This window comes from Haematobia irritans, chromosome 2 (assembly GCF_050003625.1).
Source record: "Haematobia irritans isolate KBUSLIRL chromosome 2, ASM5000362v1, whole genome shotgun sequence".
In the NCBI taxonomy this organism is placed as follows: Eukaryota; Metazoa; Arthropoda; class Insecta; order Diptera; family Muscidae; genus Haematobia; species Haematobia irritans.
Window position 1 is genome coordinate 87,305,906 of NC_134398.1, and position 18,536 is coordinate 87,324,441.

At 38.7% G+C, this 18,536-nt stretch overlaps 3 protein-coding genes across 3 annotated transcripts; 2 read left to right on the forward strand and 1 right to left on the reverse strand.

Annotated features, from left to right (window-relative positions):
• The first annotated feature begins 885 nt into the window (after positions 1-885).
• LOC142224725 (uncharacterized) lies at positions 886-7,161 on the forward strand. The gene is made up of 4 exons (XM_075294512.1): positions 886-4,303; positions 4,406-5,508; positions 5,611-6,136; positions 6,242-7,161. Exons 1-4 carry the CDS (start codon positions 886-888, stop codon positions 7,159-7,161), a joined length of 5,967 nt encoding a protein of 1,988 aa, XP_075150627.1.
• A 550-nt stretch (positions 7,162-7,711) lies between these two features.
• LOC142225705 (uncharacterized) lies at positions 7,712-13,880 on the reverse strand. Its single transcript, XM_075295545.1, has 3 exons — positions 13,683-13,880; positions 13,396-13,505; positions 7,712-8,578 (listed from the first exon to the last, which is right to left on the reverse strand). Exons 1-3 carry the CDS (start codon positions 13,753-13,755, stop codon positions 8,246-8,248), a joined length of 516 nt encoding a protein of 171 aa, XP_075151660.1. The 5' UTR covers positions 13,756-13,880; the 3' UTR covers positions 7,712-8,245.
• A 1,130-nt stretch (positions 13,881-15,010) lies between these two features.
• LOC142224726 (uncharacterized) lies at positions 15,011-16,594 on the forward strand. The gene has a single exon (XM_075294513.1). It carries the CDS (start codon positions 15,011-15,013, stop codon positions 16,592-16,594), a length of 1,584 nt encoding a protein of 527 aa, XP_075150628.1.
• The last annotated feature ends 1,942 nt before the right edge of the window (positions 16,595-18,536 follow it).

Below are 18,536 nucleotides of genomic sequence, written 5' to 3' on the forward strand. Positions count from 1 at the left end.
CGTTTGGATAGTTATTATTATTATATGTCCCATTACGTATGAAAATTCGTTCCCTTGATTGCTACAATGAACTAAAAGCATTTTTGCGAAATAATCTAAGCGGAATTTGAAAATTATATACAAAAATATTTCGAGACAACTATAAATTTGATCCATGTCAAAGACCCTTGATTTGTCGGAGTTCACAAACTGTTATAGACCTTTTTGAAAATATTCCCTTTTACATTTTCTACTTTGGCTATTTGGAAATTTGAGCAATTTTGACCCTACGATGTTTTTTCCCCAGTCTTGAGAATCAAGTTATTTAAAATTGATACACAAAAAGAAAATATTTTGTTGACTTACAATTTTGGTAAATTTTACTTTGCAAATAAAAATTTATTTGTGCCGCTTGTTAAAATTTACCTCCGCTCGTCTTTTTGCTCATCAAGTTTAATATTTTCAAATCTATTGGTAAATTTTGCGCCGTTGACCCGAATTATTCAAAGTACACTGGGAAAAATAGTTCAACGTTGGAAAGTGTGTATACAAATATTTTGCGTAAATTTCTCATACGTAGGTCTGGTTTTTTGTTTGCTGGAGTGACCCAAGTCTAATTTTTTGAAATCGAATATTGTAGGAAGTTTGGCTATCTCAAATTTTCTACCCGTTTTTATCGAATTCATACATCTCTCCTTGTGAAATCATTTTGTTGTTTGTTATTAACATCGACTCGTCAACAAAATCTTTTAACGCACATCGGCTTGAGCGGTTTTGGAAATCGGATTTAAATTTTTTCATTTATTGAAAGGAATTTTAATCACGGAATCGCGGTTTACGACTCGTGTTTGTCTTCTCAAGCTTTCGATTATTGGAAAACTTTGAAGTAAGATAAATCGACTCACAATGGATAGATCCAAAAGCGAAAAATTTGCGAATAGCGTTAACGATTTAAATGATTTCGAAAGCACATACGCTGTTGCAAAGACCACGGAAAATGTTCGCGAGCTTGAAGCGGTCCGTGCGGAAATTGAAACTTTATGGTCCAATATAAAGAAATCGTATTTAGATTGTCGAGATCATGTGCCATTGGAAGGTGAGAAACCAATCGACAAAACAAAATTACGCGCCCATTATAGTGAAGCAATGGAAACTTACAAACGAATTATGAGTTCAGTTAATGCGGATATTTTGGCTTTAAAAGATCAAGTCACCAAAGATGAATCGTTATCAATATCTCGACCCTCAGATTCTGATTTTGCTTCGGGTTTAAGGCTTCCACCTTGCGACACAGACACATTTAAGGGTGGTTATACAGCGTGGCCATCATTCCGTGACCTTTTCACTGCTATTTATATAAAAAATTCAAGATTAAGCAATGTTGAAAAACTTTTCCATTTAACACAGAAAACAGCGGGAGAAGCAAGGGAAATTATAAGCAATGTCCCACTTACTAATGAGGGTTTCACATTGGCATGGAAAAATTTGATAGACAGATATGAAAATAGAAGAATGCAAGTAAATGAACAACTAAAATTATTGTTCAACTTGCCAAATGTTAACTTCGATTCCAGCCAATCTATTCAGAAATTGCAAAGAACTGTAAATAGTTGTATGCAAACGTTAGAGACTCTTGGGGTTGAAGTGAAGGATTGGGACCCAATCTTAATTTTTTTGTGTTCTTCGAAATTGCCGCGTCCCTTCCTTGAAGAATTCGAAAATTCATTGGAAGATTGTAAAGTTTTGCCAAATTGGAATATTTTTGACAAATTTCTCAAACATAAATTCAAGACACTTGAGTCTGTGGGCAACATTAAACCAATTCATAATAAGCATAATCAACAGAATTTCGATGGCGGTCGAAATAGACACGACAAACCAAAGTTCGTAAATAGTTTTCATACTAATGTATCGCAAAAATTACAATTTGATAGAAAACGTAAACCTAATTCAAAATCGTCCGTTACACAGCCTAATCAAAACAATCAGAATCCTAGTTGTCAGTTGTGCAAGGCAACCCATTTTATACGGGATTGTCCTAAATTTATTGAAAAATCTATAAACGATAGAATTCATGTAGTAAAAGTATCTCATCTTTGCTATAATTGTCTTTCCTCAAATCATGGGGTAAAGGATTGTAAGAGCAAATTCACTTGTCGAGAATGTAGCATGCGACATCATACCATGTTACATAAGGGAACGGAAACCCAAACACTTGCTCAAGACCCAGTTAGCGATGCAGTACGACCTAGTACTAGCACTGCAGCGCTTGCGACACAGATACAGTCCACACCAAGCATAGGAAATAATGTTATGACCTTGACCCTCCAGAATGATCGTACTTGTGGGAATCATCCTAGAGGAACTTTGCTTTTTACAGCTTTGGTTCAGATTGAATCACGTGGACAATTATTCGATGCAAGAGCTATAATTGACTCGGGATCGCAGTCCACGTTTATATCTGAAAAATTGAAAAATAAATTAGCTTTGCCGACGAAACGAAACTTGATACACGTAACGGGAGTTAGTCAAATGTTGTCAGAGACTTCTACAAAATCATGTCTTTTCACTTTGCGTTCACGTTTAGATACAAGATTCAAATTAGAGGTTTGGGCCCCAGTTTTGAAAGCCCTTCCATCTCATTTACCGCCACAAAACTTGGATTTGCGACAACTCGGTGATGTTGCCAACCTTGACTTGGCAGACCCGAAGTTTTACATTAGTCAACCGGTTGATTTATTAATTGGAATGGATATAGGACCCTTGATTTTTGATATCGGGTCTCCTATGAGATCAATCGGCACACTTTTAGCACAAAATACAGTGTTCGGGTGGATTATTGGTGGACCCATGACAAATGACCCATACAATAATAATCGAATTTCATTACACAACACAGTGGCAATTGAGCAGGTTCTTACACGTTTTTGGGAGATGGAAGAAACCCCAAAAAAGATTTTGCGGTCAGAAGAGGACATGTTTTGTGAATCAAATTTTAAACAGACTACTAAACGAAATTCGGATGGAAGATATGTTGTGAGTCTTCCTTTTAAAAAATGCCATGAGTTAGGAAGTTCGCGGAACATAGCAATGGCTCAATTTTACCGAATGGAAACGAAATTAATGAAAACTCCTGATCTCAAGGAACAATACGATAAAAGCATTTTAGAATACTTGGAACTTGGTCATATGCGGAAAATATCAGCGCAAGAGATCACCAAGGCTCCAAATTACTATTTGCCGCATCACGCGGTGGTTAAACCTGACAGACTCACAACGAAACTTCGCGTCGTGTTCAACGCTTCAAATCCCACTTCAAATAAAAGCGCTCTCAATGACACTTTGTATACAGGACCCATTTTGCAACAGAATCTGGTTTTACAAATTTTGAAGTGGAGATTTTTTAAATATGTTTTTAACGCAGATATCACGAAAATGTACAGACAAATTCTTCTCGATCCAAATCAGACACAATATCAACGTATTCTTTTTCGAAAATCCCCAGCAGACCCTGTGGAGGATTTTGAACTCCTAACAGTTACCTTTGGAGTTAACTGCGCTCCATTTCTGGCAATACGCACACTTCTGCAACTCGCAGAAGATGTAGCAGACACACATCCTATTGCTTCCAAAATTATTCAAGAAAATCTGTATGTGGACGATGTTTTGGCTGGAGCGCACACAATTGACGAAGCAATTGCGTCGCGCAAGGAATTAATATTGGCCTTGGAGTCCGCGGGATTTAAACTTATGAAATGGACGGCAAACGATCATAAAATAATTCAAGAATTGCCTAATGAGAAATTACTTCCTGTAAATTGGCTTGATTTGTCAGAAGACTCGTCTGCCAAGACATTGGGTGTTAGGTGGAATATTTCAGGAGATTTCTTCACATTTACTCAACCAACGGTGGAAGTTAGGCAAAATTATACAAAAAGGCAAGTTTTATCCACCATAGCAAAATTATTCGACCCTTGCGGATGGCTAGCGCCAGTAATTGTTGTAGCTAAACTTGTCATGCAACAAATATGGCTTGATAAAATAGATTGGGATGACCCACTGAAAACAATTACATTGATTAATTGGCAAAAGTTTGTAAAAACTAGTAGTGCAATAGACTCTGTCAAAATACCGCGGTGGATTCACTTTGTACCAAATTGCAATATCGAAATTCACGGCTTTTGCGATGCATCAGAGAGTGCATATGGCGCAGCATTGTATATTAGAGTAGAATTTGATAACCATAACGTTGAAACTCATTTGTTAGCGGCCAAAACTAGAGTGGCTCCTATTAAAAAACTCTCATTGCCAAGACTCGAATTGTGTTGAGCGGTTTTACTATCGAATTTGGCTGCGTCGACTGTAACCAATCTTCAAATTTCAAAATGTTCTACTTTTTTTTGGACTGACTCCACAATTGTTTTAGCATGGTTGAAGAAGCCTCCGTGCGCATGGAGCACATTCGTGGGTAATCGGGTGTCGGAAATTATAGAAAATGTTGGTAATGATAAATGGCAACATGTCGATTCGGAAAACAATCCGGCAGATATTGCTAGCCGAGGATGTTCACCATTTGAATTGAAAGAAAATTATTTATGGTGGCATGGGCCATCATGGCTCAAATTAGATAAACAAAATTGGCCAATTCATGATATTTTCTTAGAAACGAATATGGAAGCTAAAGCGGTTAAAGTTTTGACTACCTCAACCTTTGAAGACCCATTAATTCGATTTTCTTCTTTGTCCCGGGCTTACAGAGTGTTAAGCTACGTTTTGCGGTTTTGGCGAAATACTAGTTCAAAGCGAGATCATCTTAGAATTTCATCGATAGAGGTTACAGCGGAGGAAATACAAGACGTGAAGCGACGTTTGATAATAATGACCCAAAAGCAATATTATCCTCATGAATATAACAATTTACAACAGAAATTAAAAATTTCTTCTACCAGTAGCCTACTAACGATGAATCCATTTCTTGATTCTCATGGCATAATGCGAGCAAATGGTCGACTCGTTCAGGCCCCAGTTCTGAGTTATAGCGAGAGGCATCCCATAATTCTACCCTATGATGCACCTTTAACTGATCTTATTGTAAATTTCACCCACAAAATAGCCATGCATTGGGGAAATCAATTAACGATTCGTATTCTAAGATCGGAATTCTGGATATTCCGGTTAAAACCTTTGGTAAAAAAGATTATCCATAATTGTAAAACTTGTATTTTATTTAAACGACATACTCAATCGCAAATCATGGGGGCTTTGCCTCCGGAACGTACAATGCTTTCAAGACCCTTTGCTAACACCGGAATAGATTTTGCAGGACCCTTTGATATTAAGCACTACAAGACTAGGTCATGTTTTATTACGAAAGGCTATGTTTGTATATTTGTATGCTTCGCTACTAAGGCCGTTCACTTAGAGGCCACCACAGATTTATCCTCACAATCCTTTCTTGCTGCTTTCTCACGATTTATTGCCCGGCGCGGCTGCCCATCGTGTGTCTACTCCGATAATGGAAAAAATTTCGTAGGAGCTGCTGAAATTTTGAAAAAAGATCGTATTGAATTTTTGAAAAATTTACAAACTCAAGCTATACAACAACATTCGCATAACAATCTTGTATGGAAGTTTATACCGCCAGGGGCTCCTCATATGGGCGGTTTGTGGGAAGCGGGGGTGAAGTCGTTTAAAACACATTTACGAAAATTTATTCCCAAGATGAGCTTTACTTTTGAGGAATTGTCAACTATTTTGGCGAGAATAGAAAGTTGTCTGAATTCGAGACCCTTAAGTACAGCTAGTGATGACCCAAATGATTTTTCTCCCTTAACTCCTGGTCACTTCTTGATAGGTACTTCTATGCTGGCTCCAGCTGAACCCGATGTTTCCGATCAGAACTTGACACTAGCAAATAGATGGAAACGGCTCAAGATTGTTTCCCAATATTTTTGTATGAGATGGAAATCTGAATATTTAAAAGAGTTGCACCGTCGAACGAAGTGGAAGAGTCAACAAGACAACATTAAGGAAAACGACCTTGTAGTTATCAAAGACGACCGATTCCCTCCCACTGACTGGGCAATGGGTCGCATCGAAAAAACGTACCCTGGGACTGATCAAAATATTCGTGTAGTTGATATTCGTACGTCTCGGGGTATAATAAACAGGCCCATCACAAAAGTAGTCAAATTATTTTCAGCATGACTAGTCGGGTACTCCCAAATAAAGGGGCGCGGTACTCACAACGTTTTCGTTACAGGTATGGCTGCCTATCTGCCAAGACGTGATGCAATGGAGGACGAACCAATGGACAACAACGGCAGACGACCCAGACCCGAAGACAGACGTGAGAACCGTTTCAGAACCCGATCAGGTGTAAGACAAGAGAGAGGCAGAGTTGACCGTCCGGTTAATTGGCAATATTCTTGCGGACTATGTCAAGAGGACCACGCCTTAAGCTCTTGCCAACGTTTTCTCGACAAAACACCATACCAGCGGTATGAAACAGTCGAGAGAAGGGGGTATTGCCGTAATTGTTTGGCACGAAGTCATTTGGCGCCTGACTGCCCAAGCCTCACCGCATGTCGCCGTTGCAGCAATCGACACCACACACTTCTTCATGGAGCCACGCAACTGGAAGACTCTCTGGCTGCTGCCGTTCTGTCTGTTCCAGTAAATTCGTCTGCGTTTAAGTGGGATCACGTTTTCATACCAACAGCAATGATCCGGGTCAGTTTAGAAGAGGTGGATAGTTGGGCAACCGTTAGAGCCTTGATATGCCAGTCGTCCACCATGTCTCGCATTGCATATTCGACCTTTCGACGCTTAGGCCTTCGCTCTTTTCTCCATCAAGGTCAAAGGTTTACTAAGATTCGAATTATGCCTAGACGCACTAACAGCACGTGGGCTTTGAAAGTTAACGCGCTCATAACGGATGAGCTACCTAGAAGACCCTATTCAGACCCACTTGTTGAAGACCCGACCCGTGATTTTAGTGATCATTCTCTTGCGGACCCAGACCCTAGAAGCAACGTGCCCATAGATATCGAGTTGGGGGCTGATACCTATTCGGCAATCCATCGTGAAGGATCAACATTTACTGGCATTGGTGATGTGAATGCATACAAGACGGTCCTTGGGTACATCATATCCGGGCCTATCCGAAATTTGAGCCCTTAAAGGGTGAAATATTTTACACTTGGTCATGGGGGGGCGGAATGTTGGGAGTTGTGCTAAAAGTTTGCACATTATTGTTATTTTTATTTGTTGCCCTTGTGCTATTTAATTAGCACAGATATGTACATAGCGGTCCTCCAAATACCCATATATGTATGTGTACACATATGATGTATTACTTCAGTGGAGACATATCTGTTGTTATTGTATGCGTAAATGTCATCTCCAACCAATTGCCCATGACATTCGTTTTGTTTAATGTAAATCGATCTTTTAAACCGGCCGCTTCGCTACTCCCGTGACCAAAGTGAAAATAACAACAAAGTGAAATATAAAATAGAAACAATATTTGAAATAAAAAAGAGCTGAAAAGTGAATTAACTAAAAGTTTTAACCATTGCTAAAAAAAAAAGGAACAACTATTATACTTACCTAAAATACTTACCTAGTGTTACTTACATCTAATCATAAAATAAAATATAAACTTACCTCTAGTATTGCACGTTGAGTGAATGCGTGGCATAAAAGTAGAAAAGAAATAAAAAGGCACTGGTTTAGAATTTGAACCAAAATGTATGGGCTTTATTTAATAAATTATTGTTCGTCAAACAATATTTACCTTCGTAGAAGCGAGAGAGTCTCAAAGAGAATGACAAAAAGCTTGGATGCCGAAAGGCGGGGGTTGATGACATTTGACGTTAGAAAATGTCCTTATTTTCGTACCGAAAGGCAGAAAAAGGCATAGACAAATCCTAACGGAGGGATTACACTTGAAAATGATTATATGACTGAACAAAGCTAAAAAAACGGCATTTGAACTTAAACATTGCCGCCCGCCTTGCAACATCCAGCCATGTTGCAAAATTTAAACATAAGTTAAATAATATTTACATGTTACATAATGAAAGTATACAGGATGTACATTTCAGTTTACAAAAAAGAGCATTTTATTTTAGTTCAATTCTTTTTTTTCTCTTGTTATGGTGTCCAATTCATTCATTTTTTTTTTCCAAAACACAAATTCATATTTACAAATGTGCTCGTCAAGCACGCGATCGTAAATGGACTCGTTAAGCCCGATCGATTTTTAAATTTCAATAAATTTGACTCGTAAGAGCCGGGTGTCGAGGACTCGTAAAGTCAGAAGGCAGTTGAAGACTACCTTACACCCAAGTGTGATATGGGGTGGCGAAGCCACAAACAATTCTCCTGGAGGAACCCCAGAAGCCGTCGTCAACGGTTTTTTATTGGTTGCTGTTGCAACATTGTCGGCCAGAATGGCAGAATCAGTAGTCGTACTGATGGTATGTTCATCGGCAAGGGGTGCGATGCTAGAATTAATCTCCCGTTCCTCATCCAACATGGGGACGTCGTCCTCAGACTCTGGAAGGGTAGCAGCCATCTTTGCTATGTTTTCTATCTATGAAAATATAGAAAGATTTCGGAACGGAAAACCAAATTAACATAATGGTCAGGGTGACCAGAAACCGTAGGTCGTCTTACAACTTGTAGTCCGATCTATTGCGATTCGAACGCGGCCATCAACCCAAAGATTTTTCACGTAACAAAAACTAGGGAGGACGCGAGCATAACGCGACAGATAGACCTATGTTAACTCCCTAAAAGACAAGGATGTAATCCATTTGAACAAACGACGACCGTTAGTACCCGGATGAACATCGCGAAAACGACATAATTTCCACGTAGTGGGGAGTAATAGTTCTCGTCGAGAATGTCGTGGACAAATCAAAAGTAGCATGTAAAGTTACCGTTTCGTAGAAAAGCAGACAGTTTTGTAAATATAACCGTGGGTTATCATCAAGGCGTGACCTGTAAAGCATTCCACATAATCCCATTGTTAAAACCAGTAGTGGTAAAATAGCGTCGCGCTCTATGTGAGGAGACAGCTCAGAATTATGGTGTATATTGCCCCTTGAACCAGACGCATTATTCAAATTATGGTACCCCGTCAATACGTCGTCAACGTACATGCTCTTCCGTAGGACTTGTACATAAAGAGGAAACCCATTCCCCATGTCGTCAGCCAAATGCAAAAGTTGTCCAAGTCACTGTCTGTAACTAAAAGTTCCGGATAATATTTTGCAGAGAATATCTTAACTGTATTCAATGCAGAAATGTCTAGGACGGGTCAACATATATATGTCTGTATACATCTGTGTGATATCGCAATTGTATACGAATTTATACAACCTCCACCTCAAAACGAGGAGAAACAAGTCTGATTGTTGAGTCGGACCGACGTGTAAAAATGTTATTCAAGGCAGTGAAAACCAATCGAAGTTAAATTGTCTTCTCCTCATTCGTAGGCGTAACCTAAACTGGCCCCATATGGTATAACCATATATACCCCCGGACAAAGTCGTGGTGAATCGTCTTAATTCATGGTTTTCACAAGAAGAATGCCTCATTTCGAAGAAAGTGTGTCAGGCAACCCGTCCTTGATTTCTGATTTGTCCGGAGAAATAAGTTTTGAGATGAAGAGTATCTTCACTCAGAATCCCGTCGGTTTGTCTTTTCATAATTTTACCCGCAAAGCTTATCTGAATCAGATAAGAGAGGACGTCGGGGAAGCTCTTCTAGTTCCCAAAGTGCGGAGACGTGTCTCGTCAAGACTAGTTCCCTCGGAGAGGTCCACAGTAGTCGTGTAGACTGAAATATTCGAAGCAGGGATAGGACCCGTGACAACCCAGCCGAAGACTGTGTTTTGCGCTAGTAATGATCCCAAAATATTCGTTCTCGTACCGTCCAACAAAATTTTCGGATAAAGATCCGCGCCCAACAGAAGGTCAACAGGACGACAAACAAATAAATTGGGGTCAGCCAAACGTAGATTTGGCATACTAGACACAATGTCACGATTTAGAGAAAAAGATGGCAGGTTGCCGGAAATGTTCGGAAGAACGTACGCTGTAGTCTCCAGTAGGAGCGACTCGTCTAGTGGGGTACCAATGCAAAGTGAACAAAGTTCTCTCGACGTGATCGAAACACTTTGATTCACACCAGAAATTGTAGCCGAAGTCGAAGACGTACTCAGTCCAAGTCGGTTCCGCAATCCTTCCGTAATAAAGGATGATTCCGAAGCGGGATCTATTAAGGCCCTAGCAGGATACGTGATACCCTGGTGAACGATATTCACCATTGCAGTTCCTAATAATACATTTCCAGTACGCGAAGTGTGGAATACCTGTCTACTGGACGTCCCTGACACAATGCCTGTCGATGTAGAAGGTTCATTGGCATCCACTGGCACCGGTACGGGATTCCGTGAAACTGGCGCGGGAACGATAGGAGCAGTCCTGGGACCAGTTGATGTTTCTCTATGCAAAAGAGTGTGGTGTCTTCTACCACATTTACCGCAATCATACGCGCTGGGGCAATTAGCTGCAATATGTCTGCGGGACAGACAATTCATGCAACACCGATGGCGCTTAACAATATTCATCCTCTCAAGAACTGAAAGATTATGAAACCTAGAACACGTTCTGAGGTGATGCTGTCGTCGACAGAGAACGCATAATCTGTCAGGAGAGGACTGGGAGGAACGAGGCGTACTTGTTGGGGAACGAGGTGCTTTCGCCTTCGTGAAATGCGAACGAACTCTTTTGTTGGCCGGAGGCCTGGCGTCAATGTCGCGGATATCCCGAAGACATGTCAATGTCTGGATTCTTTCCGTGAGAAAGAAGTCCAAATCTGACCAAGAAGACAAAGCAGACTTGTCCTTAATACTCTGTTCCCAAAGTGTAACAGTACATTTCGGCAACCTCTGAAGGCATAAAAAGACGAGGATGGGATCCCAATCGTCAGTGGCCACATCGTAGATGGACATTGTCGAAATGCATGTCGAGATACCACGTTGTAGTTTCTTCAGTCCTGAACTGGTCTCAGACTCCAAGACTGGCAAATCAAATAATAATTTGAGTTGGTGGTTCACCAAGAGGCGGGTATTATCATAAGTACCCTTTAGCGCCTTCCACGCAAGAGCGAAGCTTCTATGCGTGAGCGGAAATTTCGAAACCACATCGCGAGCTTCACCACTGGTTTTCTTGAGTAAATGACACAATTTTTCAATATCGCTAAGTCGGCTATTGTTAATATATACCGCTGTGAAGAAATCTCTAAATGTTGGCCAATTGAGAAAATCGCCGTCAAAAACATCTATATCACAAGGCGGTAGATTGAGACTATGGGAGGAACTATTGTCTCCCCTAGAGCTGATAGAAGAGCCGCGTGACTCATCGGACCTATGGGAAACATTCAAAAGTGATGTTTGGTCCTCCAACCGAGGCGATTTAGCAGAATGCTTAGATGGTGCACGTAGTGCCTCCAATTTACGTTGAATTGATTCCATAACATTCAGATAACAATTATAAGCCACGTCATATTTGCTGTCAGCAGCGGCGACTGCCTCGGTTGCGTTGCTCTGTGTGGACACAAAGTCAAGACATTCGTCGAATAAGCTCTTAACTTTTTCCCACAACGACTTAGCCTCGGAACCATGACATTCTAGTCTATAGGCGGTCAAATCATCGTCTCGCAAACTGTGAAACTTCGTTTCAAATCGGACTATTGCGTCAGTTGCTCTTGTGAAGGCAGTAAGTGGTGTAGTAGTCATTATGAAAAAGTACTGGAAAATTTAAAGGGCGAAAAAATTGACACGTGATGTCCAAAACTCTCGAAAAGAGTATAAATCGATCCAAACGCTACTTCGATTTGTCGTCGAACAAATGAAAATGCAGTTTTTTCTCCAGTGTATGCGAAATGTGTATCGTCAACACACAATATTTTTCGCAGTGTACCGAAAGTACCACAAATGTGAACAAGGTAACGTAATTACCACAAAAACACAAAAAATGAGATCAGAAAATTTCTCACAGTGTACAGAGTACAACCAATTTTTTACAGTGTATCGTCGATACACCAATTTCCTCACAGTGTATTGGAAATACCAGCTAAAATTAGCTCTGTAAGGTAAATTATAAGTATTTCAACTTTTTGTAAAAATTGGCGAAAAATTTCTCCAAGTGTTTGAAAACACGTAAAGTTTCTTCAAGTGTATCGTAAATACAAGAAACCCTTTTTCGCGTGGCGAAATATATGCAAAATCTTTATTTGGAAAATATTACAATATTTTCCCAGTGTACCCTGTGTTCCAAAAGATTTTTGCAAGTGTATCGTGAATACAAAAAATATTTTCAGTGTATCGTAGAATACAAAGAATAATTTTTGCGTGGCGAATTATCGAAAAAATTGAAAACTTTATATATTACGAGAGAGTTTCTCTCAGTGTATATATTATCCAAAATTTCTCCCAGTGTACGTAGATACACAAAATTTGTGCAAGTGTATCGTGAATATCACTTGCCAAATGGAAAAATTACAAGACAATGAAAAGTCGTGAACTATAAATTGTAAAATGTCAACTTGACCGATTGTAGGGTGCACGGACTGTAAGATGCACACTACGAAACAGTAAGGTCCAACAACAACAATAATATATAAATAAAAAAGTTTCGTGGAAACTCAAATATGTCAGTATTACGATAATATAATATATAATAAATACTGTTATTTTATTGTTTGTATCGACCGACCGTAGGGTACACTACCACGTAACACGAACGATAATAGTAAACGACCGATATCCGTAGGAATCAACAATAAATACTTTTCTCAATTGAACCTGCAAAAAATTATTTTTATAATTTCGCGCCGTAAGCGACCCACGCTAATAAACCAACGTGTATGCAGTTCGAACGTATGTTGGATGTAACACCTGTGTGCGTACGTGTGTATAGCAAGTTGAACGGCAACTGTATAACACTTTACTATTGATGCCTATTGGCAAACCAATGCTTACAACCAATACAATTGTTTTTGTTTTTTCTATGCAGATCGAAGATCAAAAAACCAAAAGAAAAACACAACAATGTATACGCAAACAAATGACAAAATACAGCGAAAATTAAATGCAACTTTGACGTTGAATATTTGGATGAAAACAAAGTGGAATTAAACGCACTTTTCAACACTTTAATGAGAATGTAACCGGGTATTAAAGACCGACGGATAATTTAATTTTTTCTCGTAGAGATTTAATGTACAACCGATATAAAATACGAGTTGTAAAGCGACCGTAGGCGAGTGTTTATTTCTGTTTTTATTTATATTCACACCGAAGGATATGCTCACTTTTTAATTATCACTGAAAGTACATACCTTGGTTGTTGATAATATAATTATATTTATGTGCAATAAATTGAAAATGCCTCGTAGAGGATGGTGATCGTCGATCGTTTGTTGTTGTTGTTGATTGGCGTAGCCTTTGCCTTCGAAGAAGAAATAAAAAACACCGAATTAATACTTTCCAATAATTATTCGGCTCGAATGGACCAATGAATGCGTGGCATAAAAGTAGAAAAGAAATAAAAAGGCACTGGTTTAGAATTTGAACCAAAATGTATGGGCTTTATTTAATAAATTATTGTTCGTCAAACAATATTTACCTTCGTAGAAGCGAGAGAGTCTCAAAGAGAATGACAAAAAGCTTGGATGCCGAAAGGCGGGGGTTGATGACATTTGACGTTAGAAAATGTCCTTATTTTCGTACCGAAAGGCAGAAAAAGGCATAGACAAATCCTAACGGAGGGATTACACTTGAAAATGATTATATGACTGAACAAAGCTAAAAAAACGGCATTTGAACTTAAACATTGAGAAAATATTGCACATTGTAAAACCTATTGCACTTTGGAAAACCTATTGCACATTGTAATAATATTGCACATTGTGAAAATTAGTGAACATTTTCTTGAATTTAAACCTAAAGTGTAAACATTTTATACTTACCTAAAACCTGTATACTTACCATAAATTAACCTATACTTACCAACTACATTGCACTTACCCTTGTATATATTGTACCAGTGAATTTAAATAAACCATAACCTAGAAATTGAACATCAACCAAAAGTCTTACCTCGATTATTACAAAAGGACAACCTCGGTAAAAAACAAATATTTTATTCGGAGCGGAGCGGTTTTTCATTTGGAAACCGCTCCGCTCCGGATTTTAGAAATGCCGCTCCCGCTCCGGCAAAAAAGGGCTTGCTCCGCTCCGGATCCCTGGTTTGAACCGATCTGACTTTCTTATTGGTGGACTTCCAGATGGTCTTAATGAACTTACACCTACTGTCATTGCTATAGTTGCTCGCTTTGGTGTTACCGTAGCTCAGCATGATATTAATCATGTTTGCTACATAAATAAAAAAAGGCACATCCTTGTTAAACTAAATAATATTTCTATTCGTGATACCATTATGAAAGAATATTTCAAGACCAGGTCGCTCAAAATATGCGATATTCTGCCCTCTTGCAGTGATGTGACAAGTCGTGTTTATCTGAATAATCATTTTACCCCCTTAGCTGCCCGTTTAAATTCCGTGTGCATGAAATTACGTCGCCTGAATGTAATCAGCAAATTTAAAATTCTAAATGGAGATGTAGCAAAGGCTAAGGTGGTTCTAATGGATGGTAAGGAGCTTACTTGTGATGTTAATGGATGTACCAGCTTGCTCGGTAAAACCCCAAATGATGTTGTACAGTGATGTGGTGATGTATATACGTAAATCAATGAATTGGCGCTTGTCGTTCTTCTATTAGTATTAAAATTTGATCTCACTAGAATATTGATCTTATTTTAATAATCAGCTGTGTGTTAATTATATGATTTAAGTTATGATATTGTTAAATGAATTAATATGTATCTTGAGTATTTTGTATACTCTATGTGATTCTTGGTTCCCCACCATTTTAAATTGCTTTAAATATAACTATGTCTGATGATAACCTTGGTCCAATAGTGCACAGCAACTTGTATATTGCCACAATGTTAAGCCCATTTCAAGATTGTCTGAATGTATCGCATTGGAATTGCAGAAGTTTGAAGACTCCTGGGAAGATTTATGAGCTTAGGGATATTGTAGGTAATAGTGCTCTCGATATATTTGCCGTTTCTGAGACATGGCTGTCCTCTGAAGTTCCTGATAATGCGGTGTCGATATCGGGATACAATTTGTCCAGGAATGATCGTATACCTCCTAAAAGGGGAGGGGGTGTTGCTATTTATACGCGAAGAGGAATTCGTCATAGAGTTGTCTGTAGAATTGCTGACTTGCATTGTGAGTCCCTCTTTATTGAAGTAGGAAATGCGGGAAGGAAGTTATTATCTGGCGTTGTTTATCTTTCCATGGGTAATTTACAAAAATTTGAGGAATTCCACAGGCAATTTTTTGCTGAATATTCAAATGTGACAGTAGTTGGGGATTTTAATTGCAATCTTTTTGATACTACAAAAGCTATTTCTGTCCGCTCTCTCTGCATGAGATATAATTTATCTATAGCTCATAATTCCAGACCGAGTCATTTCGATTTGAGCCGGAGATCAACTTCTTTGATTGATTTTATCCTGGTCAGAGATAATTCTATTATTCGCTATACGAATCAGGTACAATGTCCGTCCGTGTCTGACCATGCATTAATAATTGCTTCCTTGTCTTTTACTTGTCGGGTCATACCGGAGTATATTGAATACCATGATTTTAATCAGATTGATTGGAATGGGTTACTAGCTTGTTTGGATAACTACGATTTGGACCTGATCTACCGTTCTACTGATGTAGATACCAAATCTGCTTACGTATCTTTACTCTTGAGTGCACTTTTTGCTTTCGTTCCTAAGATTAGGAGGCGAGTGCGACACAACGGTGATGAATGGATGCATTCCAGGGAAGTGGTATTTGCAAGGTCATTGAGAGACTTAACATACTCTACGTTCCAGGCAGACAGATCTCAAGAGAATTGGGTAATTTACTGTAGGTACCGCAACAGGGCAAAGTCCGTCATTAGGAAGGCTAGGAGGACATATTTTAGTAGGATATTTAGAGGCATGGAGGCCTCGAGTATGTGGAAGATTCGTAGGGACTCTGGATGTATGGACTATGCTAGTGATTCTTGTGGATTTGATCCTGACACCTTGAATGACTATTTTGTGAACTCAAACACTGATTTTGATGTTGGTAACTTGGAAAACTTTCTTGACTCTGAGCAATCTTTCTCATTTATGTGCATTGGTGAATCTGAAATCATAGAGGCGCTAGTTAAAGTTAAATCTAGATCCGTTGGTATTGATGGTATCCCGGTGCACTTTATTCAGCTCATTTTCCCCCACATTTCGAGTGTAATGGTAGACCTCGTTAATTGCATTATAATGACATCTACATTCCCTAGCTCTTGGAAATGTGCCCGCGTTGTGCCAATACCGAAGGGCAGAGTTGTAAATTGTGTTGAGGATCTTAGACCGATATCGATTCTTGTGAGAACTATCTTACTGTCAATTCATCTAAAAGTAAAGCCCTAATGTTTGGTAAGAAGCATCGTGGATCATCATACAAGGTACGTCGAAGGGTTCATATTTCAGAATTTGTGAAAAACTTTCTTGGCTGTTCTTTTAGAAATTTTATTGATTACCGAAATTTGTCCTTCTTTTATACATTGATAACCAGTACTAGGCCGATCCCTCTCAGGAGTGCATTTATTTTCTCAAGATCGGTTAGAAATCCACAAATATTTATTCCTAGAATTAGGAACAATGTATATGCTAGATCATTTTTGGTGAGAGTGGCTAGAAGTTGGAATGTTCTGCCTTATGCTTTAAGAATTTTTTCCCATACTAACAATGTTTTCCGCTTGAAATTACTTCAGGCCTTTTCGGATGGAGTCTTGTGATTTTAATATGATGATATTGCATAGTTGTTTATATTTTTAATACCCTGAGTTTTCTGTGCTAGTGGACCACATCAAAGATAATAAAAGAGGAAGATGGGAGATTGGCTACTGAGCACATCAAACTATTTACCACATTAGTTTAATACTCGAACCAAACGCGTATACGACAAGTATTGACATAGCATTAAAATGCACATAAAAAGAAATTAAGAGCACGAAATAAATTTCCATAAAGGGGAAAACGTAATTTGCTTTGTTGTTGCCTAAAATTTATCATTGTTTCATTAAGAAAATTAAATTTTTCATTTAAAAAATAAAAACTAAAAACAACTAAAAAGTTACAAACATGTATTAAACTAATCTGGTAAATGCAACATTTGGTATGACGCAAGCCAATCTCCCATCTTCCTCTTTTATTATCTTTGGACCACATACTATACTTTATGTAATGTATTTGAATTAACCTATTATTTTAATACCTTGAAATACAACACTGTAAATATTAGACTTAAGCATATTGATTACATTAAATAAAAGCAGTTTCATGAAAACCATCAAAGCGCCCACTTCATCGGTCACATCAATTGGCGACGAGTAAAAACGAATAGCGGACAAAAACATTTTTGCGGGTTTTCCCTCTTGTCCACGTGTATGACAACTAGTTTGTTTAATTTCATTAAATAAAATGCCGAACGATAAAGAAGGCATAGAACTTATGCTAAAACAACAGCAGCAATTCACAGAAAAGCAGCTGGCTCAACAACAAGAATGGATGAGATCTATATTAGATTCAAAATCCATAACGGTACCCGGAAAGCAAGCTAGTGACAATTTGATGGTACCTGCGTTCCATAAGTTCAACAAAGAACAACAACATTGTGACTCATATTTGCAACAGTTAGAGCAGCATTTTGCTGCGTATACGGTGGCGGCGGCTGAGAAGCAGAAATCTTCCTTCCTGTCATGGTGTGGAGCAGAAATATTCGATCTGCTTAAGAATTTGTTTGGAGTTCAATCTCTTGAAAATCAAACTTACAAAGAGCTGACAGAGAAGTTAACGCAGCACTTTGCAGTTACCATGCATATAGTGGCAGCGCGTTATGAATTTTTTAAACGACAAATGAAGAGCACACAATCATACAAAGATTGGGTCGCAGACCTTCGTGGCTTGGCTAGGTCGTGCCAATTTATTTGCAACTCCGACGCATGTTCGAACAGCTTCGTGGATGACATGATTCGTGATCACATCATTTTGAATACACCACATGACTCCGTTCGGTCAGCAGCTTTGCAAAAACACAAAGCAACCCTTAACGACGTGTTGGTTATTGCTGAAATGTTTGAAGCAACAACAAAAACAATAGCTGCAATAAAAGAAACACCTAATACAGTGGACATTAACTATGTAAAAAAACAAACATTTGTTAAAAAAGAAACCAACAAATATAAATCATGTTCGGGTTGTTATAGCTCACACAGGAGAAAAGAATGTAAATTTAAAGATGCGATTTGCAACAAGTGCGGCATAAAGGGACACATAGCTCCTGTGTGCTTAACAAAAACAATAAAAGAAA

Excerpts from the sequence above, each read along its gene's own strand:
- LOC142224726 (XM_075294513.1), top strand. The coding sequence starts at position 15,011 with ATGTCTGATGATAACCTTGGTCCAATAGTGCACAGCAACTTGTATATT.
- LOC142224725 (XM_075294512.1), top strand. The coding sequence starts at position 886 with ATGGATAGATCCAAAAGCGAAAAATTTGCGAATAGCGTTAACGATTTA. Across the intron at positions 4,304-4,405 it reads ATTGCCAAGACTCGAATTGT|CATGGTTGAAGAAGCCTCCG; the intron begins GTTGAGCGGTTT and ends CAATTGTTTTAG. Across the intron at positions 5,509-5,610 it reads CCGATAATGGAAAAAATTTC|TTTATACCGCCAGGGGCTCC; the intron begins GTAGGAGCTGCT and ends CTTGTATGGAAG.
- LOC142225705 (XM_075295545.1), bottom strand. The coding sequence starts at position 13,755 with ATGTCATCAACCCCCGCCTTTCGGCATCCAAGCTTTTTGTCATTCTCT. Across the intron at positions 13,506-13,682 it reads ACTCTCTCGCTTCTACGAAG|GCAAAGGCTACGCCAATCAA; the intron begins GTAAATATTGTT and ends TCTTCTTCGAAG. Across the intron at positions 8,579-13,395 it reads TTATATTATCAACAACCAAG|ATAGAAAACATAGCAAAGAT; the intron begins GTATGTACTTTC and ends ATATTTTCATAG.